We start from the raw sequence: 26,475 nt of genomic DNA, 5'->3' as shown, positions 1-26,475 counted from the left end.
GACCCCACAAGTCGCTCAGCTCCTGCTATGATCCTCACATGTGTCCTCACATGGCCTCCAATGGCTCTGCGCCTGCGCTCCCCACCCATGTGTGCATCAACGTGACCCCCTCCAGGCATCAGGAGTCAGCTGGGGCCATCACATGGTGGCTGTAGTCAGGCCAGAGGGAACATGTGTCAGACCACAACCACAACCACAGCAGGCAAGTTCCTAGATCTGCTTGTCACCACCAGTTCTGGCCCATCCTCCCATGTCCTCCTTATAAACCACTGCAGAATCAGAAAGCAAATTCACAGCATGTAAATCAAGCTTAGAAAGATTAGAAGCCTCCTCTCTCTTGAACTTATGTTAGTTATGGAAAAAACGTGCTCGGAGCCAACAGCTGGAGTTTAACAATTTATTCCAGGGGTCAGTGAGTGGGGAGGAGGGTGATGCTCAGTCTCAGCAGGCCATGGCTGGCAGGGTGAAAGCTCAGCTAGAAGTAGTTGACAACTCTCCTGATGGACTGGACGCTGGCGCTGCGCGCCTGCCACTCGTTGAAGCTGCTGAACTCGCCGCGCTCCACCACGTACATGCGGCCTCGGTAGTTGGGCTCCTCGTACAGCACCCACCTGGGCACAAAGGGAGAGTCACCAGGGTCCCAGAACTGTGCTAGTGCCCTGCTCTGAGGGGCTGCTTTTAGGCACTGCTGTACTGCAAACCACCAGGGCCTGATTCCCAGTCCCATCCTGCACATAGAAATGCTCCTGGTGGAGTTTACTGTGGGTGCTTCCCCCTCCACCCCAGCTTGGCCTGGCAAATACCCACAGCCAGATTGGACCTTGCCTTTGGAAGATGTTTTGGGTTACACCACCAATAAAGCCTGGGCCCAAGGGCTCCCTGCTTCACATTACTGTAGGAATGGATCTCTCTGAGCTTCACTGTGTGCAACAGAAACAATTTAATAGCATTTTATAGTGCTAAAGAAGGATATGAGTCCCCTCAGCCCCTGCATAAACCACTTTTTTAGGGACTGTAAGGAGAAATATGCAATGCTTGATGGATGTTCTGCCTCTTTGAACTGATTCATTAGCAGTGATGGGAACCATATTTAGTAATTTCTCTCTTTGTTAGTAATTCTTAACAGCTTCTTTGATGCTTTCCAACAGAGAGCAGGGCTTGGCTTGGTTATCTTTATCTCTATCCAGAGTTAATGACAACTTTCCCTTGGAATGCAGTCAAATGTATACAACATTCAATAACCTTGGTGACTTTGGCATGCCTGATTTCTTCACCTGGCTTGGCTACATCATTCTCCATCACCCTGGCTTGTGACATGTCTTTCTCCATTTGAAGGTCAGGTCAGGAACAATTCTGATAGTCAAGAAGGTCAATTTTGCTGATTTTCTCTCCATTCACTTCATATGATCTTACTGTGGCCACAAGTGTCACCCCTGTCCTCTGTTTGAGTCTCCCATGCTTCTCAACCAAATTTTGCCATTGCTCTGAGTTTTACAGACAGGTTTCCACCCTGTCATTGCTGAGTTGCTCATCTCTGCCTCTTTCCTCTTATATTTTTTTAAGGTTTTATGAGGATTTCTGCTGCTTTTCCCATCTATTTGTTCAGCAATGACAGCAAAGCAGAAATGCAGTCCTCCAAATGATTTGGTTTCTGTGGTCTGCCTTTGCAGGAATTTAGCTGGGACATTGGGGTTGGGACTTACTGGATGTGGGATTTCCAGGGAGAAACTTCTTCAAGTACTGGAGGGGTCAAAGACTGCTGGGCCTTAAGGGTCAGACAACAGCTGGTGAACTCAGATCAGTCTAACCCGAAGCAAAAAGCTGGAGGCTTAGGAAAATAAGCTGTTTATACAACCAGCCACCCACGGGCATTATTTAAAAAACAAAACAAGAAAAGTTTGGGATATTTATCCAAGACACCTTACAGGTTCCTTGACATATTTGTTTTGTGTTTCTGAGAGGACATGAAGTGGGACTGTGGTGGTCCCTTCTCCCAGATCCCTGTGCAGGAGCAGGACCAGCACATGCATACCAGCATGGAATGCTGTGCCTTGGTTTTGTGAAAGAGCATCCTGCAGTGTCAGAGCCCTGTGTGTGGCATTGCTGACATGTGGCTCCTACAAACAGCCAACCTCATTCTCTGGCACTTGTTGCAGGCAGTTTATATCCAAACTGGAATTACAAAGTCATCCTCAGCCTCTGATGCTCACTTTGCAGCATGTGGGGAAGGCTGCCCACTGCTCACCTGTAAGTGCAGTGTACCCCCACCACTTATCTCAGTGTGCAGTGACACAGAGTGTCCTCAGCTTAATTAACAACAATTTATAAAATTCTCCTTCTCTTTGTTTTCAGTTCTTCTGCTTTAAGACATCTTTCAACAACAGGTGAACCCTGGGGAATAGAGCAGGGAGAAGAGCAGCCCCTCACAGTCACCATCTTTCCCAAGATTTCTTTCCAGACACATGGTTGATGTATCTGCACCATTACATGGAGGGAATGGGACAGGCTTTGGTGCAGATGGAAGCAGACTGAGTGACCTGGTGTGGTGATAAGAACCCCCACTGGCTTGTCCCTCTGCTTAGAGGAAGGCTGAAAAAACCCAAAAAATCAAAGGAATAAAAGGAATAACAGAAAGATGGGGGTGGAGTGTGTTGGCAGTGCAAGGTGATGAGTGAAGGACTGTATGGCTTACTTAGCTGCTCCTTTATTGCCTAAAATTTACGTTCTCTGAGACCATCAGTGAGAGGGGAAATCAAGACAGTCACGAGCCCAGAAAAAAAAAAAAAGAAAGGAGATGATCCTGTCCTCAAGCCCAGCATGGGAGAGCTGATCCAGGCACATAGCACACAGCCCTTAAACATCTCAGCACTGTGTTTCATTAGCACATAATCCCAGAGGACATGGGAATAAAATGCTCATGGAACCAACTCAAACTCTGTAAGTGGAAACTGGCTGCTCAAACTGAAAAATGAGGAGGGGAATGCTGTAGCATCAGCCTGAACCAAGCAGGAGGCTTTCACTGGAGCTCAAAGTCACTGATTCTCCGTGTAGGACTTGAGCGGTGCCATGGGCAAGTATTGCCTTTGCTAAGAAATATGTGATGTGCATTGGGCAGCAGCATTTGGGTCCCTGTTCTGCTTTGTATGTCACAACCCCACTGCAGAACAGCTACCAAACACTCATGAATGCTTCAGCAGGATAAATGGCTGGTCTGCTTCCTTCAAGTTATTCCACTGTAGTGTAGAAGAGCTCTTTTTGGGGAATTCTCTCCTGGACTGCAAAACAAATCCAGTTTTTTAAAACTGTTGTTTCTAGGCTGTCCTCTGTGGAGTGGCTGAGGCACAAAGGAGGACAAGAACCATACATCTTCATCTAAAATCAGATGATACCATATGTGATACTGGAGCTGGCTGTGCCCGTGGGACGGGCGAAGCCACTCACCACAAACCTGTAACAGCTTCCGAGGAGGCGGTGACACCGCAAAACTGCTCCGAAATAGCAATCCACTGCCAGCGTGGCTTAAACAGCTTTACCATCACCCTTTCTGGCTGTGTGGGGTAGCAATTCCCCACCCCAGAAGGGCAGCAGGGAAGGTGCTGAACCCCCTCAGGCTCACCATGCACCATGCCAAAGGACAATGTTTGTCTCCATTCCCATGTTTCCAGATGATCCATCATCACTTCCCGGGGGCATGGCCACCTCCACAAAGCGCAGGCAGCAACTTTTTATCAGCACATGACACCATCCATGGATTTTGAAATGGAAACAAATATTTCTGTATCCAACAGATGTCACATTGTGGGAATTGAGGGTGAAAATCACTGAGCAAGACTGTGGATGAAACTCCCTTTGTCTCCATTGATCCCATCTCCTCTGCTAACCAAACAGTCAAGGATGAGTCCTGGGACAGCTTTGCCAGGTTATGCCCAGCACCACCTACACCTGCAGCACCTCTGGAAGCACCTGGGTTTAGAAGGTCCATCCAAAGGAAGAAAGTGGTGCTATAGGGTCCCTTTCTTTCCCTGCTCCCACCTATCTGCAGAGGAATCTCATCCCTCCCTCCTTCCTACTGCAGCCTCTCTGACCTCCAGCAGGTCCCTCTGCATTGTCCTGCTTTTTAATTGCCTTTACAGACCTTTCCAAGCATGTCCTTCCCGGGATCTGAATGTAATGCTACAAACCTCAACGAGTTTCCTCACCATGCCTCCTCTCTGTGCTTTATTTTTTTCCAGTTTTTTCTCACTATTCATAGATCTTGAGAAGTCCTGTAATGTCAACACAAACCATCCAGACTCCTGTGTGAGGGAGAGCAAGCTTTGTTCCCTTTATATATTTTGTAGGGGAAAGGGAAAACCAATCTGAAAAATTCAAGTGCTTGAAAGTTTCTGGGCAGTTTCCCAATTTCTCAAGCTCCAGGCTCTGCTACAGGGACTCAAGCAGTAAATTGGCCCTAAAACTCTTGCCAGAGCACTCACAGGCTCCCTCTTGGCTTTGTAGTGTTGGTACTTGAATGCTCAGCACTGTCAGGGTCCCTGGTGGACTCCAGCCATTTCTTCCCATCAGGAGTGGGTAGCTCTGCTCCTTAATGAACTGTCATTGCCTAATCATAAGCCTGGATTTTTGGAAGAGGAGAGGCCTTGGCTGGATCAGAAAGAGTCCTGCAGGACACTTGCTGCTGTCAGGATATCTTGAACTTGGATGGCAACAACCTCTCCTTATTCTTAGGAAAAAAAATGGACACAAAGGGTCCAGCATCTCACACCAGGTGTCTGTGAGCTGCACAATATCCAGTCCAGGACAGGTGAAGAACAAGGTATCTGTGCTTCCTCCTCTGCAGGGGCTTCCCTGTGCCCCAGTGCCTCTCTCCAGCCACCCTCTGCCTGGCTCTGGGAAGCTGTGATGGCATTCCCCAGCTCCCAGCATGCTTGCAGTGAACACACAATTGTCAGACAGAGGAAAGGGGAGACAGACAGGTCTGACAATGAGAGAAAAGAACACAAAAAGGACCAACACCATTGAGAAAATACAAACTGCCACCAAACATCAAGGAAAAGGCAAAACTGATACCCTGCTCAGGCCTTCAGGAGCATCTGCAGGGGGAGGAGGGTGGGGCTGAGCCTCAGTCTGGGCATCACCACCGCTGTCAGCCCTGTCTTTCAGAGGAAGGATTTCATGTATAGGGGAGGTGCTCCTGCCTCAATTTTGCCATCACAGGAAAAGGTGTGGTGAAGTCACTTGCAAAGCAAAAGCCCTGACCTGCATCACCTGGAGCTGTCCATCCAACCTCCCTGAGCTTCAGCATGGATTTGAAAGAGGTGTGGAAGGCAAGCAGGAAGGCAGGCAGGAAGGAGATGGTTTTAGGCTTCTTGTTTCATACACCTTAAAAAGATCTCTCAGAGTTCTTGTAGCTCATGCTCGGCTGCCACCCTACAAAAGTCACGCCCCTTTGAAGCAGCTCTCAGTGGGCATGCACCAACATTCACCTTTAACAACAGGCTTAACAAATACTTTCAGGCTTTCTCCAAGTGACCCCAGCACTGACAGGGTTTTCCATGAGGGAGGAGTGTCTGCAGCTCCCTGTCCCCTGCGGTGCCCAGGGCAGGGAGCACAGCAGTGGCTGATGCCAGGACACGTGGAGTTACTTACGCGCCGTCGCCGTACACTTTGAGGGCATTGATGCAGGTCTTGTCCCAGCCTTGTCCCTGCAGGAAGGAGCAATCTTCTGTCAGCTCCATGCTGGGACCCCTAAAATGGCTCCCCTCGAATATTTCGATCCTGTAATGCTCACCGTGCTGGGGACAAAGGGATTGAAGTCAACAGCAACACCAAAAAAGCACAACAAATTATTTCTCTGGCTTTTATAAGACAAAGAGGGAGACAGAAGGGTGCTTTGGAAGGGGAATGTGAAGAGCAATCCAAGACCACTGGTGCCAGCATGAACAGAGCATGCACACCAACCACGAAAGCAGCCAAAAATCCCTATCCCTGTGCCTGGCTGCACCTTCCTGCACTGCTGTCCACATGCAAACACGGTGTGGGGTGCCAGTGCTCAGGCACACACAGCCCCTTGTCCATCTGTAGATCCCCCCACCAGCTCACAAACCCTCACCCCAAATGCAGCATCAGCTGTAGCCCTGATGCTCTGTGCACCCAAACAGGTAAAAAGGAACATATCCCGAGTGTACAAAGATGTTGGGCTACTCCCCTAAACTAATTCAGATTGCCTCCAGTTTCATGCATAGCTGCTGTTCCTGGTGAGAGATGTTCTGCCTTTCTTATAGGAAAATAAAAACGAGGGAGAAAAAGGAAACTTTCCCAGCATCATCATTGCTGTGTGAGCCCTTGATGGTCACACGACACAAATTACTCTGGGGAGATCTCTGCAGCCTGTGGCAGAGCTATGTGGGACAGAGCAAGCTCAAAGGATATTTTTAAGCCAAATTCAAAGAATACCTAAAGGTGTTTTTCAAATAAACAACGTCAGTGCACAAGAAGGCTGGGCTGCCATGCCAAACCCCACAGCAGGCAGCCGCCGGCAGCAGCTGAGGGACACCGTGCCTGAGCAAACATTCCTCCGGGAATCCGCGCTGCACAAATGCCTTGCAGCCCTTGCTGGCATCTCACAGGGAAATTCTTGGGCCAGGAAAGGAGGAGCACATCCTTGTGCTGGCCAGGGTCCAGGGCCTGGGCCAGAGCATCCCTCCACGTACGGATCATGGAGGTGCTTTGGGAATGATGTTACAGACCTGAAAGAGACCTGCTGCTGTGCCAAAAGCGATTTCAGGGCCAGTGAGAAATCTCACCAGCTCCAGCTGGGCTCATCATTGCCCTGGAGGACCTCAGTGATAGGAGAATTAATGGACAGACCCAACCCATATTCAGTTTTCTTTGCTACTTTTTAATCTTCCCATTTAAACCTTCCTCAGGTTAGTGTTTTTAAAAGCTTGATACAGGGAAGGGAAAACAATGGGTTTAGTTTAGGATTACTGGGGTCAGAGGGTGGTTTTCAACAGCAGAGAATTCAACTAAAATTTGCTAGGAGCAGCCCTATGTCTGCTTGGGAAGCCCTTGGACTGCCCTCTCCCCCTCTGGGTCTGTGGGGAGATGCAGCTGCTGCAGCTCAAACTTGCCTTGGGCAATGAACCTCTTCTGAATTCCCTTGTGAATATCCCATAGCAGCTTACATTAAAAGGAAAAGCACTCAGTACCAGCAGGACCTTGCCATCTCATCTAGAAAACCACAGGAATATCTCACCCTGTTAAAGGCACTGTGTTACACGGTGGGAGGAAGAAGATGTATCTTCCTCCTGTCTGGGGACACAGGGAACTGTCTCAGCTTTGTGGCCTGCACAGACCACTCTGAACGGGGACAAATCCACCCAGAAAACCTTCGTGCTCAACAGGCCACCCTATTTCTAAAGAACACAGATTTTTATGGCACTTATTCACAGGGCTCCTGTGACCAGGATAAACTAAACCCAGCGGTGCTCTGGCTGGAGAGCCAACACCAGCAGCGTCCCACTCACCATCCCGATGGGCCGGCAGGAGCCCAGGTGGTCGCTGCGTCCGTTCCAGCGGTAGAAATCGGGATACTCGCCGTGCTCCAGGATGTACTGCTGCCCTCGGAAGTCGGGGTGGTCAAAGCAGACCCAAGCTCCACTCTGGACACAGATGGAGTTGACTCGATTGAGGAAACCTTGGTCCTGGAAGCTGTTGCAGCTGCCACAGATGTCCAGCTTCCTGCCTGTGAAGCATCTGCCTTCGTAGAGAGTGATCTGAGGGAGGGAGGAGAAAGGGCCCGTGGTGAGGAGCAGGGACACGGCCGGACTCCCATTCCAAGCAGATGGGAATCTCTTGCAGATGCATCATTTCAGGATGGTTTGGTTTATTTTAGCTGCTTTCCAGCAAAAGGAGCACGGCATCACTGGCATTTTTTCCTAAGAAGCGTATTTGTTTTTCTGGGAACGCAGTGCGTCCCGCATTTATGACACTTCTTGCTGCCTCGTGCTCACTCACACATATTTCCAGCAGGAATGTTTAAACAGGAAATTCGGCTCCCGAAAGGCAACTCCTTCTGCCACACCCTCCCCATCCCTGCCACCAAATTTGCTCCCAGGATCACCACTCACACCCCGTCTGCTGGCTCTATTATCCTCATCAGCTCCTTCCACCCGGAGGATGCTCGGGCTCTCCGGCCCCAGGCTGAAAGGGAAGCGGTTGGGTCGTTACTTACTTTTCCTGAGTATTGAGACATTTTCTGCTGGCTGTTATCCAAGACCAAGAGCGGGAGCCAAACCAAAACGGCGATGGACAGATCGTTGGACACCCCACTATATAGGGGCCGTCGGGGGGGGGCCGGGCTGGGGCTGGTGTCGTGAGGGCTTTTTAACAAAGCCGCGGGAACCGGGGGCTTTGCGCTTTCCTGCTTCGTAGGCAGAACCGCCGGTAACGGGGCCTGCTGAGTCCGGGCTTTTGATTTTGGGCAGATGATCTGACAAAAGATTTGCTTGGCAGGGCTTTGGTCGATTAGCAGTGCACATTTACTGCTCCTTTTTGGAGGACTTCTTTTTTTTTACTTTTTTTGACCGTTTTTTGGTTTTTATTTCTATTTCTTGTTTCCTTCCCTCCTCTATTTTCCCCTGGGGTTTTTTTTCTCTCCTTTTTCTTTTTCCTCACAACAGATAACAAATAAGTGAGGAAACAACAGCATCTCTAAGCATGGCACATAATTTCTCTGTGTCAGGTTTGCTTTATCCCAGGTTGTTCCCACCTATTGCAGCATGGCAGCCAAGAGAGGGTGTCCTTGAAGACTCCTCACCAACAAATATTGCACTCCATCTGTCAAACCAATGATTTCTCATTTAACCTTTGAACCTCTCTAAATGGCACCTCCAAAAGCCAAGGACCTGATCCCCTCCAGAGCACAAAGGTTGGGCTCACAAGCCACTGATGTTACGCAGGAGCATCATTCTCAGGAATGTTTTGATCTTCCAGCATTGAAGCCCTGACTCACAGCTCTAAGTCAGGATTAGAGGGACTTTTGGACCATAAAGTTACCATATTAAAGTAAGTTACATTGCAGCTATATGGGACCATAAAGTCCTCGTCTGTGTTATAAGAATCCAGAGATAAAAATCCAGAGATTTTAACTGCCATATTTCCAGGACAAATAGCGAAGGAAGCTCCCAGCCCATAAACCCCATCAGTTTATATTAATGAGCCAGACTAGGAAGAGGTAAAGGCAGATGAATGGGGGTGGCCTATGGACCAGCATGCAGAGACATACCAAGGGGCCATGATAAAAGGAGATTTGTCTTTTATGCTTTTTAATAGCTCTGGAAGAGACTTCACACACAGCTCCTGCTCACTGAATCCTCCTCCTCACTCACAGGACTCCCATCATCTCCCCTTGCTGCTGCCTCTCTCCCTGGACCATCAGGCACACGCTTCAAATCCAGACCCTAAAACCTCCTCTCTTGGCAGGTTGCTCCCATCCTCACGCACGCCAGCAGCCTGGCTTGGCAGCCCCGCTCTGCTCACCACTTCATCTCGAGATTAAAGACTGCTTCAGGAGAAAGGATGTCATTATTAGGGCTCAAACGTGCGCCACCCTTTCAATTAAGATGTAAAAGTTAATAATTGTGTGTGCAGACACATGTAGGCTGAGCCAGAGAATGTCGCTGACTGGGATGCACTGGAGGAGGAAGGAGGGAGGTGGCACTTTGTGCTGGGAGAGGAAACACATCCTCCAGCTGATGCAGGCAAACCTGCCCCAGCATTGCAGGAACACAGTTCACAAATATGTATTGTGCTGTGAGGCAGGAAACAATAAAAAACCCTCATCGGATTAAAAAACCAACCTTGCCCAAAACCTCCTTGAAATGCTAGTGCTAATTTTAAGGTGTTAAATTAATCACCAGATGGTGCAGGGAAAAGTAACAGCATGCAGAAAGTCCCACTTGGAAGAGCTGCAGCCAAGATGGGGGGCATTAGCTCCCAAAAACCAGCCATTCCCTGTGGCCTTGCAGTGCCCTGGGAGGGAAGGAGAAGTTCCTCTTCTGAGTCATGGCTGGGAGCACGAGGACAATGGGGTGGCACCATGGGACCCAACTGGCATTGGGACCCAGCTCTCCATCCATTGGGGTTGTAGCTCACACACTCTTTGCATTGGCCATGAGCTGTTGGGTGCCTGGAGAGGAAGACCCTTGACATCCATGGCAGACTGCCCCAAGGCACCCAGGAAAGCAAATACTGCCTCAGGAGATTTTTATGGAACCACAAAAGCCTGGTTTCCTCTGGCTCTGTCTCATGAGGGGATTTTCCTTAAGGTGTGACATTTAATTCAATGTGCAAGAGCTTGATGAATCTGAGACTTGTGCTCAGCTGTCAGATTTCTTAAAAATTATCCAACAGATTCAAAAAGCTATTTCAGGAGAGATGGAAAGAGGTTGTGGCAATTTTATCCCCATTTTTTGAGAAACCACGTTAAAGACATGAAATAAGAAAGGACCTATCTCTAGAAAAAAAGAAAGTGATGGGAAAAAAGAATATTGAAGAATAGCAAATCATAATTCCTGGACAAACCCCCTTAACTCCTTGCCAAAGATGGAAAGGCTGCCAGTGGAAGAGAGAAAGAGTTAGTGGCTACTAACAGCATTTCAGGCAAGTGATGCTGGGGCTGACCTTCCCTCCTGATGCCCAGGTGCACCTGACCATGATCCCCACAGCAAAAGGGCTGTGGGCAGCTTTCTTCCACTGTGGCTGCTTAAAGGATGAAACACTGGGAATGAACTTGTAAATTTGAGTATTTGGCTTTAAGTCAAAACCCAAAAATATGAGATTCTTTTGTGGGTTTGGTTTAGAGGGAGGAATTGGGTTTGATGTCCACAAAGGCAGCTCCATGCTGTGCTATCCCTGCTGGCCTTCGCTGCCACAAGACTGAGGAGTGAAGTGGTGAGAGACAATTTGCTCTCCAAATTGTCCAGGCCAGAGCCAAGGGAGCTGAGCAGGGTATGACTCCTGGAGGTGAATCTTTGGGAGTGACCTCACTTATGTGAACAGCAATATTCCATGTCAGAGGCTTAGCAGGATTAGCATTCTGCTCAGAGGTACCTCCTACAGCTGGTACAGCCCCACACAAATAACCATTAATGGAGCAGCAACCAAGGAGCTGCTCCACATCCTCTGAAAGGGCCACACTTCAGCTTCTGGAGGAGCCTGTAATGTTTGCAAAGCAGTGTAAGACCAGGCACAGAAAATCCCTAGTTCAGGGCTTTCAAAACACCATCTTGCTTTGAAAAGCTCATAGATTCTTCACATACCTCAGTATGAGATACTTTGAGCTCATTAAATATGAAACAAACAAAAAAAGGGTCTTGCTCCTTCCCATGGAAAAATTTTTGGCTTGCTGCTGGGAATGGTGAGCACATCCTCTGGGCCTCCTCAGAGCAGCAACAGACCTGAGTGAGAAACTATCTCATGACTCAAGGGAGAGTTTCCATGTGAAATACACATTGCTTTTCAAAAGACCTGGCCCACCTCAGACCAGCTGCCAAAAGTACCAATTTCTGCTGGTGATTAACCCACTCTCTGTACCTGAGTGCACCACATGCTGCCTCCCAGAGCTGCCAGGGGAACTGGGAACACTGCAGAACATCTCCGCAAAACATTCAACCCACGCCCTCACTGGCAGAATACATCACCTGCTGCTGGAAATGGGAATCAGCTTCCAGGCAATGGTTTTGGGTTCAATGTGTTGCCTTCAGCATGGATGCACTGTGACATAAAAATCTCTGGAATATCTCTACCAAGGGTGGCCATCCCACACCCTGACCCACCACCCATCCCATGTCAGCAACACCTCATGTCACCCGTGTGGGGTAAGGACTCCAAAAAACCTCCTCAGACTCAGCAAACCCTGTTACAAAATAATGGATCTGACCAGGTTTCTGCTAGGAAAAACAGCTCCTCACCTTGGAGAGGGGACCTGCTGGTCAGGTGTAGCCAATTATGGTCCTGTTTTCAGTAATATTCTGTCCAGGGATCATCACACACCTCAGCATCTGACTGAGATGGGACTTTGGAAAGTCTCAGAAAGCCTGGGGTGTGAAATCCTTTCAGTTTTCATTGTATTTCAAAAAAGTTCCAGTAGGGGAACAGGAAATGCAAGGAAAAGCTGGATGTTAAGAACACCCATCACCCAGACCAGTTCAGTCACACTTCTGCATACTCACAATAGTTGAAGTGATCTGTGCAAAGGTTTTCACTCCATCTCTCCTGTTGTCAAAAGGGAGCAATTTTGACCTTATTAGATGAAGTTGTGAAGATGAGTCACTATTAGCAAAACACTTTGAAGATGAGCAGTCCTGATTACATAAGGGCTAATTAGAAGCTGTTGATTTCTCCTTCTGGAGAGGCTCAGCAGTGTTAATTAGCAGGGTAAGCCCAGCAAGCCTGGGCACATCATCACCACCTGCACTGCGCTCGCACAGCACCTGGGACATCTGCACCTTGTCCAGATATGACAGCACAGCTACTGCAGGCACACAGGAACAATGAAAACAATTTTCCAGCTTTTTTATTCTCTACCAAGGACTCACCAACCCTTTACAGAAGGTGGGAAGAAGCATTACAAAGAAGGTTCCACAGACCCAGAGCCAGCTCCCCAAATTCCCTGTCATGGAGTTAACCAGGTAGGGACAAACTTTGTTAGGCATGGAAAGAACAGGAAAAAGAAGGCTCATTAATTTATTTGGCACCTGCAGTCCATCCTGCCCCTGCTGAGCTCACCTGCCCCACTGACTTATTCATCCTCAGCATTTCCAGGCACGGCAGCTTGGAGATGGGCAGCTCCAGCCCTGGGACTCAGGATTATTCACACAGCAAAGCAAGGAGTTGGACAGGGGCACAAACAAGGCAGGAGTCACTTCCAAACCAGGGCATTGTAAATCCACACAAGTCAATGAGAGTTTAACATGACTTAGAATAGTTAATCTTCACATAACCACAGAATGGCTGGGATCAGCAGGCACCCCTGGAAGACACTTGGCCCAACCCCTGTTCAAGCAGGATCACCCAGAGCAGGTTGCTTGGGACCATGTCCAAGTGGCTTTTGAGTATGTCCAAGGTGGGAAACTGGTGGACTGTGCTCAACCTCACAGTAAAAAAATTTTGCTCATTTTCTCAACAGGAAAAGGACTTTTGCCCTTTTACTTTTGCAAATTATCATCGCTGAAGAATGAAGTTATTAAGTCTACATAATTCTTTTCCTAGCCTGGATCAGAGAACTTATACAAGACTGTATAAATTCATCAAGGAAAGCAGCAGTTTGCTACAAAGCATTATTCTGTACCTGTACCTAACAGGACTTCCACAACTGCCCAGCCCCTCCCCACCTTCAGGGCTGTCAGGGTGAAAATCCAACCTGTGCCAGCTCAGTACAAAGAAGCACAAGGCTTCCCCGGGGACCCTGTTAGACTCCAGCTGCTGAAGGTGCCATCCTGAGAAGCCAGGTGAAATCTCTGCAGCCAAGGATGAGGAGGAATTCACTGATCATGCTTAACTACACATTTCAGCAGAACTGCAAGACTATTGCACATGGCTGGTCTTTAGATCTTATTAGCAGAGAAAGGCTTGGACAAGTGGAATAATTTCCATTTTTTACTGGATGAAGCAGAAAGAGGAAGAAGGGAACAACATATGTGGATGAGTTCAATTGTTCAGCTATTATGGAAAATGCAAGAGCAGTACACATCTCTCTGTGCTGAGTACATTAACTGAGCTGGAAGGGACCCAAAAGCCCATCCAAGTTCCAACCCCCCTGCCATGGGCAGGTTCACTTTCTGCTTTGAGGTTGCTCAAAGCCCCATCCATTCTGGCTTTGTGGAGCATCCATAAACTCTGGGCAGCCTGTTCCAGTGTATCACTGCCCTTAAGAATTTTTTTATTACTCTAAACCTACTCCCTTGCAGTTTGAAGCCATTTTCCCTTGTCCTATCACTACATGGCATTGTGAAATGTTCCTTTCAAGTCTCAGAAATTCCCACTACAAATCATCCAGAGAATCTGCACTTGCCTTTAAGCCCTTTTGGAAAGCCTCACCACTGGAGGGCAGGACCTGAGTTACCCCAGACTGTTAAACTGCACGTGCCCTTATGCATCTCCTTTAAAACTCTTAGCAGCTGGCACACCTCAAGAAGCAATGCAGCAACTGGGGTTAGACTGATGCCAGTACACCTGCAGCCAGGTTTTTTTGACAAAAAAACAGGGCAGATGTGGTCACTGAGGTTTGTTTTACTCCAGAATTTCCACCTGTGACGCAGAACACAACACTGTGTCCGTGATGCAACGCCACAGCCTCGGGTCACGCAACAGCTCATCAGTGCCTGGGATGGGGCACTGAAGGATCACTCTGAACTGACACACCCAAGCTGGGCTCCTCCAGCCATGCCCTGCAGCCTCAGCCCTTCCTCCAGAGCCAAGCTACCCTCGCTCCAGTGCTGCAGGTTCTTGGGCAGCAAACAGCCCCAGCTCAGTCTGGCTCCCAAGTCAAAGCATGGACTCGTTTCCCTGAATGAGCTCCCTGCTGAACTCCAGCAATCCATCGTGCGTAACAATCTTCCAGCTACTCAACCTGTGCTTGGCACAAGGTGTGAGAATTCATGGAAAACAAGGTTTTCAGAAACACTGGGAAATATCCTAAGTGGAGAAAAAGGGCAATTTTTTTTTTACCAGTTACTCTCATGAGGACCAAAGAAAATACCAGGCTTTCCTATATACACTGTTGAGAGGTTTAGACCATTTTTTATATCATATGAGGGAACAAGCACACAAAGAAAATGAAGAACCAAATGCTTGATTTCTAGATTTTAGCACAGACTGGAATCCTGGTTGCAAAAACACTCCAACTTTCCTATGTACTCCTGTCAGAAATTAAGTTTTCAAATGAACACAAAAATGCAGGCTAAACACTTCATTTAATTAGCTGTTCCCCAAGTCAGCCTTGTTTGTTTTTACTGTTTTGGGTTTTGTTCTGCTGTTCGATACAAAGTAGGTCAACTGCAAATTTTTTAAATATAGAGTAGTAGTTTGTTACCAGACTTGAAAGATTACGGTTTGCTAAGCCTCCAGTCCAAAAGCCAAGGAAAAGCTTGGAGTTGGTCAGAGAAAGCTGTGCAGGAGCCCTGAACTGTGCATGGCCAGGCAGCAGGAGGCCGCTCACCTCTACCAGGAGCACAGGAATTCACAACAAACAGCCCACACTGATTTGTTCAGGACGTGCAATTTATTTTAAATGACATTTTTGTTCTCTTAACAAGTCTACGCTCGTGACCTGAATAAATCCACTCCATCCTGACAGCACTCCCAGTCACAAGTCCACGTGAACAGTCCGCAGCGCAGGAACTCGGGGTGGCTCTGCGCACCCTTTACTCAGTGGTTACAGAGGAAAAACACAGAGCAGGTTCTGACTGAAACCCAGGACTTCCCTTCCAAATAAAGCTGGCACTTGTCTCTCCTTCCCGTGACCGGGCACAAAGCAAAGCAGAGCTGCTTGGCCACCCTGGAGTTCCAGTAGCAAAAACGTTTGGGATCACTCGCAAACAACTTCCCAAGCAACAGTCAAACAATCCATTGGCTCCAAGGATCTCACGCCTCCTCTTAAGGTCAGCAGGTGAACATTTTTCACAAAAAAAAAAACAAACCAAAAAAAAAAACCTTGATATGGAGTAATCAACAAAAAATTATAAACAGAACATTTAAGGTTTGCAGCTATTTTATTTACAAGTATACATTTAACACAAAGAAACACTGATATCCAAGCCTAGTTAATAGTAGTGTAACAATATGCTTCATTTTGATGATTATTCTAACCAACAAACTACACTGAAAAATTAATGCCAGTAAAATTCTTGGTCATAATATTAAGAAATACAATATATAAATTGAAAATATGATTGCTTAAAATTTGAAAATGGAAGTGAAGCCATTTGCACAGGAGTCAGAGTTTAACATAATCTGAAGGGAAAGGCTCCAAACCAACTGTTTATCTTTCAGGTTAACAGAAGAAAAAAAATAAAATTAAAAAAAGGAAAAAAAAAAAAAAAAAAAAGAAGCATAGTTTATCCTTAAAGATAATGGGCAGTTTTGCTTCTTCAGGTAGAATGTATTCCCAGTGTTTTCAGGTTCTGCAGTGGAATTACATTACTGAGCATGAAGACTTCCCTTGTGAAGCTGCCCCATCGATTTTTTCTGCCTCCAAAATTATCCTCTTAAAAACATCAACGGCAGTCTGCAAAGAGAGAGCACACCATTAGGAGGGAAGGGGGGACTGCCCACTTACTGAAAGAACAACTGAAAAAATGTTAGCAGTTTCACCAACTACATCAGCAGATAAACTCACATCCAATGCTTATTCCAAAAGTGAGGAGGGCAAACACAGTAATTTTGGTTTCAAAGGGAAGTGCAAACCTCTATCCACAGCAATCCTCGGCAGGAAACTGAGCCAGATTCACAACAGAGCTAATAACTGTAATCACCTCACTTTGCCTGGTGAGCCTGCCCTGGTGACTGACAGCACAGAACGTTTGGATGCTGTGCTGCTCCAGAAAATAAACCAATCCGTTTGCTCTCAGTAATCTTTAAGATAAGGAACAATTACAGAAGGCAGCAGATTTTTCAGGTCTCAACACTGACTTTGCACAGCTCAGTATAAGGGGTGACTTTATTACACTTGATTTTCTCATTGTCCCTATGAGTAAGATCAGTATTAGACACGGTGCAAGGACACAAGGGGAAAGCACAGACTGAACTATCACTAATATTAAGCAATATCCTTTGATAAAGACCTCCTGAGAGAAAAGGGGTTACATTTTAAATAACCTGAGCTGCATGACTAGAGCTTCAATGTGTGCATCTTCAGCTTGGAAATGGTCCCCTGACCATCTCAGGCCACCATCTGATTCAACCTCTGGCCATCTACTTCAGGAATTCCAAGCACAGGAAAGTATTTATGTAAAAGTAGTCATGCTAGAAAGAGAATAAAAAGGGGGGTTTGCTGGTTTTAATCAGCAGGCTGAAGAGCACCCTGTGATTTATGGCTACATACTCTGATTTAACAGATGTTTTTCCACCTCCACAAGACATAATTCTTAACTGGATCACTTCCAAATTAATCTCATTGACTGAAGCCCCACAGCAATTTTAACAAGATTAGATTTAATGTTCAAGTTTCCCACATATATACTGTTTGTGCACAGTATGATCCCTGGAACTATTTAAAGTACTTCAGCAGCTGGAAAATAGGGTATTCCTCCATATAATGGAGTTTCCTGCAATCCCAACAGAACCTGACAGAACTGGCTCGTTAGTTCAGTAATGATACAACACATTTCCTGGGCAAATTAAGACTTTAGGAGAACCATGGCCAGGACTGCAGTTGCTATCAAACTGCTTCCACTAATGACAAGTTTCCCTTAATCAAAACCTGGTGGTGCACTGATTTACAAATATACTGCACCATCATTTTCTTAGAGTCAAAATTTTCAATGGTTTCGTTTTAACACTGAAGTTCTTTTTGCCCATGTGTCACAGCACCCATTAAAACTCCACAACTTACTCTGTCAACCAAAAGGCTGTACATTCCGTCAAAGATGAGCTGTTTGAAGCAGTAAGATGTAGGAGTTCACAGGGTATGTTAATTCATTTCACAGAAAATACAGATTCACTGGGAAGATTTAATTACTGTCCTACAGTGAACGCCTTGGAATTTGTAATTCAGCTCAAACGTGCTGAAGAGTTTTAGACTGACCCTTTAAACAACACAGGAAGATGTTTTGTGACAAGGAATAAAGGATGCAGCCAGACTTTATATGCATCTGCCTCCATATGGTCCAATTATGGAATGTGGGTCACACCCAGCCCACAGGAAGCCATCTGGCTTTTCCCTCTACCTTTCTCCCAGAGCAAACAGAAGAGATGCCAGCCTGGGCAACACCTGCTGCCCACAGAGCCCAGCAGTGAGCAGGGGACACCAGAGGCTCAGCTGCTGCTGCAGATGTGCCCTTGGTGTGAGCAGGGCAGGCAGCTCGGGAGGCAGATTCCCTGCACGGGCACGAATGTGCTGCCAGGAGCCAGCAGGAGGGTGCAACCACCCAAATCCAGCCCACAGTGCTGGAGTCACCCTTTGGCAAGTGTTTTGTTATTTCAAGGAGGAAACTCTCAGCTGTTCACACTACTGATTTATCCTAGCACAGAACTGGGCACAGGAATTTGAACAATAGCCAGGTAAAAGATGGTTTTTTCTCCCTGTCCTTTGCCATTCCAAACATGCCAGATCCCTGGATTCCAAACTACTCTGAAGCATTTACTAAGCAATGCATCTTCTGAGCTCCAAGACGAAGCTGCCCTTGAAAAAAGAAGTACAACCAAGCAATTATTTTTTAAGAGAGCTCCATTTTGGTAAGAAACAAATTTTTTGCTACCTCCTTGCTCCTTATGCAGTTTATCTAATGCATGTTGCATAACTGGATGAACACAATTTAGTTGCTTGTTACTTCCTAAATTCTTCCAGTAGAAGTTGGCTTCTAGCTTCACCTGGGTTTAAGACCACTTTGGATTCTGGCTGTATTTTCAAGAGTGACTTTACTGCACCAGGATTAAGATGAAGCACTCTATTACTGCCTAGGGAATTCCACAAGAAAAAAACTTGAAATTCCTGAAGTTAGCTGAAGCAGTTCAAGATGTCTGGTAATAATTAAGCATCTTAAGAAGATATGACAACAACAGCCCAGCAGTCATCACAGAGAGTCTTTTCCATTAAGTGTCAGGACTGCCTTCCCAAAGCCCAGGGATTTCCCTTGATGACTGATGTGCTGGTGATATGCAGACTCCTCCCAAAGTCCTACCAGGTCACACATGTCTGGAGGAACTGGCACATACTCAAGTTTATCTGACCTTGAGAACTCCTGCCAGCCACTATCATTTATCATCACCGCAGCTTTGATCTTTGCCTCTCTCACTTTCCATCTACTCCAAGTCATGCCACTTCTGGGATGTGTTATCTTTTGATAACTCTCTGCAGAATAGGCAGTTTGTTTAAGTTAATCTATAGAACTATTTCAATTGCCCAGTGTAATTTGGTTATTTATGCTCCATGGACTCTCACAGATGCTTCAAAATGGATTTTTAGAGGGGTTAAAGCAGAAAGGTAGAAAAGAGGGAAAAAGCCTTTGCTATCAGGGACACCCCCTTCTCCTCACCACTGTGAACAGCATCATGTACACAACCACTCTCAGACCAGCACACCAGAAATTGTCACATTTCTGCTCCAAATCCTCCAAATACAGATGGGTCTTGGTTTCAGAGAGAATTAACAGATATACCCTCAGTCAAGAAGCTTTGAACTCTCTGCTCAGGTTCCAAATCCCTCATCCAGTTTAGCTCATGCCTAAAGCATAAACCAGCTTTCTGTTAAGCAAACAGAAGCTGAAGCACTTTTGGAAGAAGTTTGGAATTAATCTGGATAGTCAAGTTACATTTGCAGTACCAAGCCAGTACAGGTGATTATTTGGATGAACCTCGATACAGAAAGTGCCAACCAACTTCTTTTTCCAGCAATGTTGGCTTATATAAGGTGAACACTCAGTACCAGGAAAATGACAAAACAGCTTGTTACCCAGTTCAAAACAAACCCTTCCCCCCCCCCCGACCAGACACAGCTTGAGAGTAAGAGAAGATACCCTGTCCTGACAGAAGTCTATGTATCAGCTCTTTTAATCCTGTCACATTAGGATTTGGAGGAGAAAACCCAAATGAGTTCAGAAGTGTTACTGCTCCAACTCACAGGGAGGGATGTTACAATGCCTGGTGTCTCCTTCTCCCCCAGCACCTTACAACTCCAGACTCCACACTTGGCTCTCAAAACTCAATCTTCCACCTCTTCAGAGCTGGAGATGTGTGAGAAGACTGAGGCAGCTGTGCCAGTGTTGGGCTCCTTCCCACTTTATTCCACACGTCCCAAGCCTCCAAAGGAAACACGCCAGAGAGCCTGAAGGATGGTCACATGCTGTGGGCACCTGTCTCAGAAGTGACATCTGATCTGCCAGACTTCTGAAGATGGACAAATTTACCAAGTGTATCCAAGTGTATTATATAGCAGGCATGATGCAGGAATTGTGTTCAGGCCTCTAACAACCTGCTCCTAAATGCAGAGGGATGGAATTTACAGCAACCTGTGATCACTGTTCTGAAGGATCCTGCAGAAAGGAAGATCTTTGACAGCCAGAATGCACAGGACTTCTGAATTCTTTTTGTGGGATTTGTCCAGGACTGTCCAGGATTTTGACTATCTGACATACAACTGCCATTCTGATTTCCCTGAAGGGTACCACATTTGATATATAAACTCCAGCTGGGAGCTTAACTTAATGCAGGAACACAAATACCTGGCAGTACAGGGGACTTTGTCACTGCAGCAAGTTAACATACAGGATATAACAAGCATCCTACAAAGCTTGTAGCTTCTTTACAAAAATAAACATGACATTTTTCTCCTTGGTTCAAGAACAATAAAAACTCCAGGAAAGTTATCAGTAAGATATTTTTCTGCTGGATATGGATTGCTGTGGTGTTACACATTGAGAACATATGCCAAATGAAAGAGAGCATAGGCAACAGCTTTGCCTAATCCAGAAGTATTAAACTATTTAAAGGGGTGGAAAAAAAGACCAGATATTTTTAACAGGTTTATTCTTTACACTGTCAGTTTAATTTCCTCTGGTATGCATTTGAAGCTCTCCAGAATAGAGAGAAGATATTGAGAAATTTCATGCTTCCATCATATGCCGTTTTGACAAGGTTAATGCAAGTCTTAGCCAGAAACAGAAATACTGATAAATTAACTCCAAGTGTTCTATATCACATAGCAAAAAAATAATCCAAGTTTTTCTTTCAGAGAAAAATCCAACTTTACTCAAGTAACTTGTACTATTGTTGACCATAATCAGACAAAATGATTATTCCCCCATTAGAGCCACTCAGCCTGCCCAGCACCTTAAAACACAAGGGTTCATCCTCTTACACCACCTTCACTGCTCTGCCAGAAGTGACTCCTGTTTAAGGTGAAAGACCCTGTTCCACCCACCTCATGGATATGAGTTTGTTACTAAGTGTTCTGATATGTTCAGTGAAAGCTGAAGTTCTTTCACTTCCTCCTCCCATTGACACTTGCAGGGAAAAACTTGTGTACATATACCTGAGTGCAGACAGTCGTTCTGCTTCCATCTACACAAAATATCTGTACAGCGCATGCAACTATTTTAGCTTCCTTTATTTAGTGAAACTCTGAGTCATCCATTACACTGCTATTTGAATAAAGTGACTCTTAAATCCATTACCTGATTTTCTTTAGCAGAAGATTCCAAGAAAGCTGCATTCCAGGATTCTGCTAAAGCTTTCCCTTCTTCATAGCTGATCACCCTGACCAGAGAAAGAAAAATATCTTTCTTATAACTTGCAGAAGAATTGGAATCTGATATGTTAAAAAATACCTCAGAGTACCAAAACACTTAAGTGTATTGTAATAGGAATGTCTTGTGAAGTCTGATCCAAAGCATTTGCTTTTGGCTGCTGTCAAATGCACTTCTGGGCCAGGTAAAACTGCTCTGTGACCCAGAAAAGCAGTTGTCCCAAAGTATTGCTTTGTTTTCATAATCTGTAATATCTGGTATTACTGCTATGACAAATACACTTCTGTTACTTACTTTGAAAAAAAACCAGAGTGTTAAATGACTGTCCCTGGAACCTCACTGCAAAAATCAACATTACAACAGAAGTTCATGGCTCGTAGTTCACATTCTGAACACAATTCCTTTGCCAGTAACTTATTTTGACCTAAAATTTGATTTTAGCTCTGGAAAGCCAAGAATAAACCCAGCGCGCTGCAGCCACAGGAATGCAGGCTGCTGCCTTGCATTTCCCACATTCTGGAGTTCACATACCGTTCCATATGCAGGTCTTTTTTATTTCCAACCAGCATAATGGGTATTCTGTGAAAGAAAGTTCAGAACTTCAGAACAGTTACAGTATACTGAACAAAGCACTAGCAACATGCCTGCAATGAAATGAGATGAAAGTGTCACTACTTACTGGACTTTTCCCACCATATCCAATAACTTGCCATGGATAACTTTTATCACTTCAAAACTGCAAAATAAAGGGATGAAGTCACACATGCACTCTGATGTTTATCCTCAATACCCAATACACAAGCAATTAAATGCATATGTAGGTTGTGTTTAAAACTTACTCTATGTATGCACAACTACACAGATGCTGGAATGTGTAACAGCAGCAAACTGGTCCCAGCAGCAGCAGAGACCAGCCTGAGCCTACCCTTACAGCCTCCCCAGTTATGGTATTTGCAGAAATAAATAATATTATCTAGGACTGATGCATCTAACACAGAATCATCCCAAGTCCCTCCCACCACTCATCTGGTTTGTATCTGCAGTGAGAAATTTAACTGCTGCAGTCCAACAGTCCTGGATGAGTATGTCAAATTAAAGCAAATTGAAAGAAAAAGTAATTAGTTAGGCAAGCTCCATCTTAAAAGAACACATTGTTTTTAATGAATATTTTGTTCATATATTTAATATGAAATAATTACTACTACTAATAAATAATAATAATTAAGTTTATTTATGTAAAAGCCAAAAAGAGCTAAAATTCTAATTTTCTGGAAAGTGAGTAAACTGATCTGCAAGATGGCACTGAAACAGTGATTACTCAAATATTCTGTTCCTCTACCATGTTGGTGAAGTTTGGATGACAGGAGGTAAGAAGCAGTACTGTAGAATATCAAGTCAAAAACCTCACTAACAAAATCCACTGCATTTGACATTTACTACTTTTGAGAACAAGCTATAAGTGGGGTTGAAGAGCAGATGTTGCACTTCTCTGGTTACACTATGGAAAAAATGCTGGTACATGAAGTGCACAACTTGGATTTAAGAGAGGCATAAGCTCAGGGATGAGACATGCAACTAGACAACAGAAAAGGGACCAAAACTTTTCCAGTTTCCAAGGTTGTTAGCTACAGGCAGTGTCTTGACTTGTACTGCATTTCAATTAGAAATGAAACTCTTCAAAATAGAGCAGCACTCAAACACACTTCCAGCTCAGAGCAATCAAAGACCTGGTGCCTAAAAACACCATTCAAAGCAGTAAAACTTCTCACTTCTAGAACAATAAACTCTACCACATTTAAGATGGATTTTCTGTCAAGTAGGTAAATTTGTCTGACTCCAGCAATAATATCTGAGACTCTGTGGAACACAATGCTTCTCCATGCTCAGCTAATAGTTTCAGTGTATCCAATCAAGAAAATGAGTTCTTTGTAAACAGAAGCGTGACTTAGTCCGGCACAAATTGCTACTGGTAACTCAAGCAGGATACTACAGATTACACCGTGGAAAATGTGGAATCAATGGAAAACGTGGAATCAGTGAAAGGACTTTAGGGACACAAGGAGCTTATGCTGAAAGAGTTTTAGTGAAATTCTAGTCTTGAGAACTGGTCTTGGATGCTCATAATTATTAAGAAAGTAAGAGCTGAATGGAGCTTGGCTGTGACAAGCGTTGAGAAGCATCGCTACACACAGAACTACGTGAACCTGCAAACTGAACGAATAAAAATGCTACCAAAACCCATCTGCTGCAGACCACAAAACTGTTTCTCAGTCTGAAGCAAGGAGAAAGATCTTAGCACCCTATCCACAGGCTAACTGAATCCCTAGGACAGTACAATCACAGTTTCCTTTCCACTATTAGGTGTGTTGTTTCCAGCTAAGCCAGAAACAACCACACCGCAAAAACACACCCTAGCGAGTCTTTGCCTGAGGCTCTCATGTACAATGCAGCCAGGAGCTCCTGAACCTGGGCTCTCCATTGCCCCACTTTGGGTGTCTATCTGCTTGTGTAAGATTGTTCACAAACTTCTTTTTTTAGTGAAAATACTACAAATAAAAAGCTGATCCTTGTTAACAAACCAAGGTGGAAACCACAGGAGAAGTGTTATTTAAACTCCAACACAATTCTGACACAGAAACAGCTTGCTAAGAACTGCCAGGAATGAAAGTAGCTTGACCAATTAATGTTCTAGAAAGCTTTCCAAATTAATAATGTTGAAAAGAGGAAGGACAAAAAGAAGCAAGGACTGACCAATCCAAAAATAGAACCATCACATCAAGCTGTGAAACTGTGGGATTTGGAGACTATAAGAGGTCCCTTCCAGTTCTGTCAAGCAAATGGGTTACAGCAAACAACTCAATGTGTGAAATACAAAAAAAACCCCACATTACTAGCTGTCAGATAAATGTGTTACACAAAATCATGGAACCTAGCAAGATACATAATTGGAATTTAATTAAGCTGAACTAGAGCAAAAGCCTTCCAGTAACCTTGCTGCTTAGAGCCTGGGAATAAGAAAAATCTAGGGCATTAGCTTTCATTCAAGTCCTATTTAAACTTCCCACTGGAGGTTAGCAGGGAAGCTGGAAACTGAAAAGAGCATTTCTATTAAGTCTGCTGTCAAAGCTCTCGCCCAGCTGGATCAATATTTGGATCAATATACACACTTTGACAGAAGTCAGGACAGGTGATGACTGATCTCATTGTCTGGGCAAGTCATCAAAGCTACCAGAGTTCTGTGGAAGATCTTTCCTATCACCTAAACACTGTCTTGATACAGAACATAAGGAATTGAACAAAACAGGATCATGGACATTTTGAAATTTTAAAGAAGAAACAGCAACAATTATAAAAACTTGGAATAAACTGATCAAGATTAAATACTGATGAAAAGACTTTTGAACTACAGCCTTAAGCTAGTCTGTCCTGTTTGTATTTTTACCGTAACTTGGTTTAACTGATTGAATGGAGTGGATGAGAAGGAACAAGTCCTTAAGCTGCCAAACAGGGAACAGCACGGAATCCTCTGAGCGATGTACATCAGTTTCAGTCAAAGGCACTTCTGTCCTCACAGCACCCATTGATCAATGATTTTTTGTATTTGCTTTAGGAGTGGAGCATTGTCTACTTAAGGCAGAGAATACTGACTCCTATTTCATACAAGTTACTCAGCACCAACACTGAACCTCCCACTAAAAAACCTCGACCCAACAGAGTTTGATAGTTTAGCATCTCTAGACACACAAAAGCCTAACACGTGCTTGCCCTTCTCTTCTTCAGAACTGGAGATGAAAACCAAGAATGAACAACTGTGAAATGTGTTCAACATTAAAGAACTTGCAAGCAGCAGAAGTTTATAGCCAGACTGTATCCTTCCTTTGAGAAGGAAAAAGAGCCAACTGGCAAGTTGCTTTACCTGTATTTTATGATAGTCTATCAAAGAGCTTGAAATGACCAGCTTTGTTTGATTCAGATGAAAATATATGAAACACTTCAGCACTTGTAAAAAGCTCATCAGCTGCCTTGAAAGTAGAAGGGAAACATCAACTTCTCTTGTACTTGCTGAGACTGAAAGGTCTAAGGTCTTAATCACTTTCTTCAAACAAAAATTTCAGAAAATGTTCAGCTGACCTAATAAAGATGCTGTACAATATTAGAAAATCAACTTCTATTCAAGAATAAGCAGTATTTAAACAAAACAAGATGACCAGAGGAAAGGAGGAAATAACAGAAGATGACAAAGCCACACAAAAGCTTGATGTGTCTCACATGACTCAAGGTACGATGGACTCTGGACAGGGAACGGCAAGGACAAGAGGGATGCTCTGGGACAACCTTCAGGGAGATTATTTGCAGCAGCATGCCAAGAGAAGATCTACAGTCCAAAGTCATCAATTGCTGTTTATATGAATATTTCTGTGGTTAATCAGGACAATTCAATACAAGAAGTCAAAGGAATTTCAGGTACTGTAAAAAGCCACAAGGCTGAAGGAATGATCTAGCAAGTGTTCTGTGCCCTTCAGCTTCGTATTTATGTCTGCCCTTGTATCTGATGCAAGAGCAATGAACTCTACTTATTTCTGAAACGATCCTTTGTACTTTAACTTACACCTCAAAACAATGTAGTTTAAGACTGTCTCATTTCTTACATGGTACCTTCCACATTAGCCTGCAAAGTCTCTGTGACATTTGGGTCTAGAGGGACATTTCTGGAAAAACATAAATATTCACTCCTACTATACTTCTAAGGGAGCAAGATTAATTGAAATAATCACACAAAATATAGCAGAGGCAGGAGCTAAACCCAGAAAATATTTAAAGAGAAGAACACAATAGATTTTATTACCTTTTTATTGACGTGACTGAATAAACAAGAATGTAGCCATTGATGTCTATGGAGTACGTCTGAGGAAATATGGAGTATTCATCCTGTGGAAGGAATATTGCATTTAAAATTAAGGGTGCCACAGTTCAGACCTTGATGCCATCAGATCACCATCAGGTAAATTGG

At 44.8% G+C, this 26,475-nt stretch overlaps 2 protein-coding genes across 3 annotated transcripts in view; both read right to left on the bottom strand.

Annotated features, from left to right (window-relative positions):
- Positions 1–383: 383 nt before the first annotated feature.
- Positions 384–11,198, bottom strand: CRYGN (crystallin gamma N). Its single transcript, XM_086866014.1, has 4 exons — positions 8,234–11,198; positions 7,527–7,775; positions 5,647–5,792; positions 384–611 (listed from the first exon to the last, which is right to left on the bottom strand). The coding sequence occupies exons 1-4, from the start codon at positions 8,252–8,254 to the stop codon at positions 476–478; spliced, it is 552 nt and encodes a 183-aa protein (XP_086722140.1). The 5' UTR covers positions 8,255–11,198; the 3' UTR covers positions 384–475.
- A 4,556-nt stretch (positions 11,199–15,754) lies between these two features.
- The window catches only part of RHEB (Ras homolog, mTORC1 binding), a 38,384-nt gene continuing 27,663 nt past the window's right edge, over positions 15,755–26,475 (bottom strand). The window contains exons 4-8 of one of the 2 annotated variants that reach the window (XM_086866003.1): positions 26,311–26,393; positions 22,144–22,200; positions 21,996–22,043; positions 21,393–21,474; positions 15,755–16,288 (exon numbers count right to left, since the gene is read on the bottom strand). In XM_086866003.1, coding sequence (XP_086722129.1) covers positions 16,196–16,288; positions 21,393–21,474; positions 21,996–22,043; positions 22,144–22,200; positions 26,311–26,393 — 363 coding nt within the window. In that variant the 3' untranslated portion in view covers positions 15,755–16,195. The remainder of the gene's footprint in view (positions 16,289–21,392; positions 21,475–21,995; positions 22,044–22,143; positions 22,201–26,310; positions 26,394–26,475) is intronic. The other variant, XM_086866007.1, reaches the window with a different exon arrangement.

Source organism: Cyanistes caeruleus, chromosome 1 (assembly GCF_971803275.1).
Source record: "Cyanistes caeruleus chromosome 1, bCyaCae1.hap1.1, whole genome shotgun sequence".
Classification (NCBI taxonomy): domain Eukaryota; kingdom Metazoa; phylum Chordata; class Aves; order Passeriformes; family Paridae; genus Cyanistes; species Cyanistes caeruleus.
This window is presented reverse-complemented; position numbering and strand designations above follow the sequence as displayed.

Coding starts and splice junctions, on each gene's coding strand:
- CRYGN (XM_086866014.1), bottom strand. CDS start 8,254: ATGTCTCAATACTCAGGAAAA. Junction 7,776..8,233: donor TGTCTCAATACTCAGGAAAA/GTAAGTAACGAC, acceptor TCCCTCCCTCAG/ATCACTCTCTACGAAGGCAG. Junction 612..5,646: donor AAAGTGTACGGCGACGGCGC/GTAAGTAACTCC, acceptor CTTTGTGCCCAG/GTGGGTGCTGTACGAGGAGC.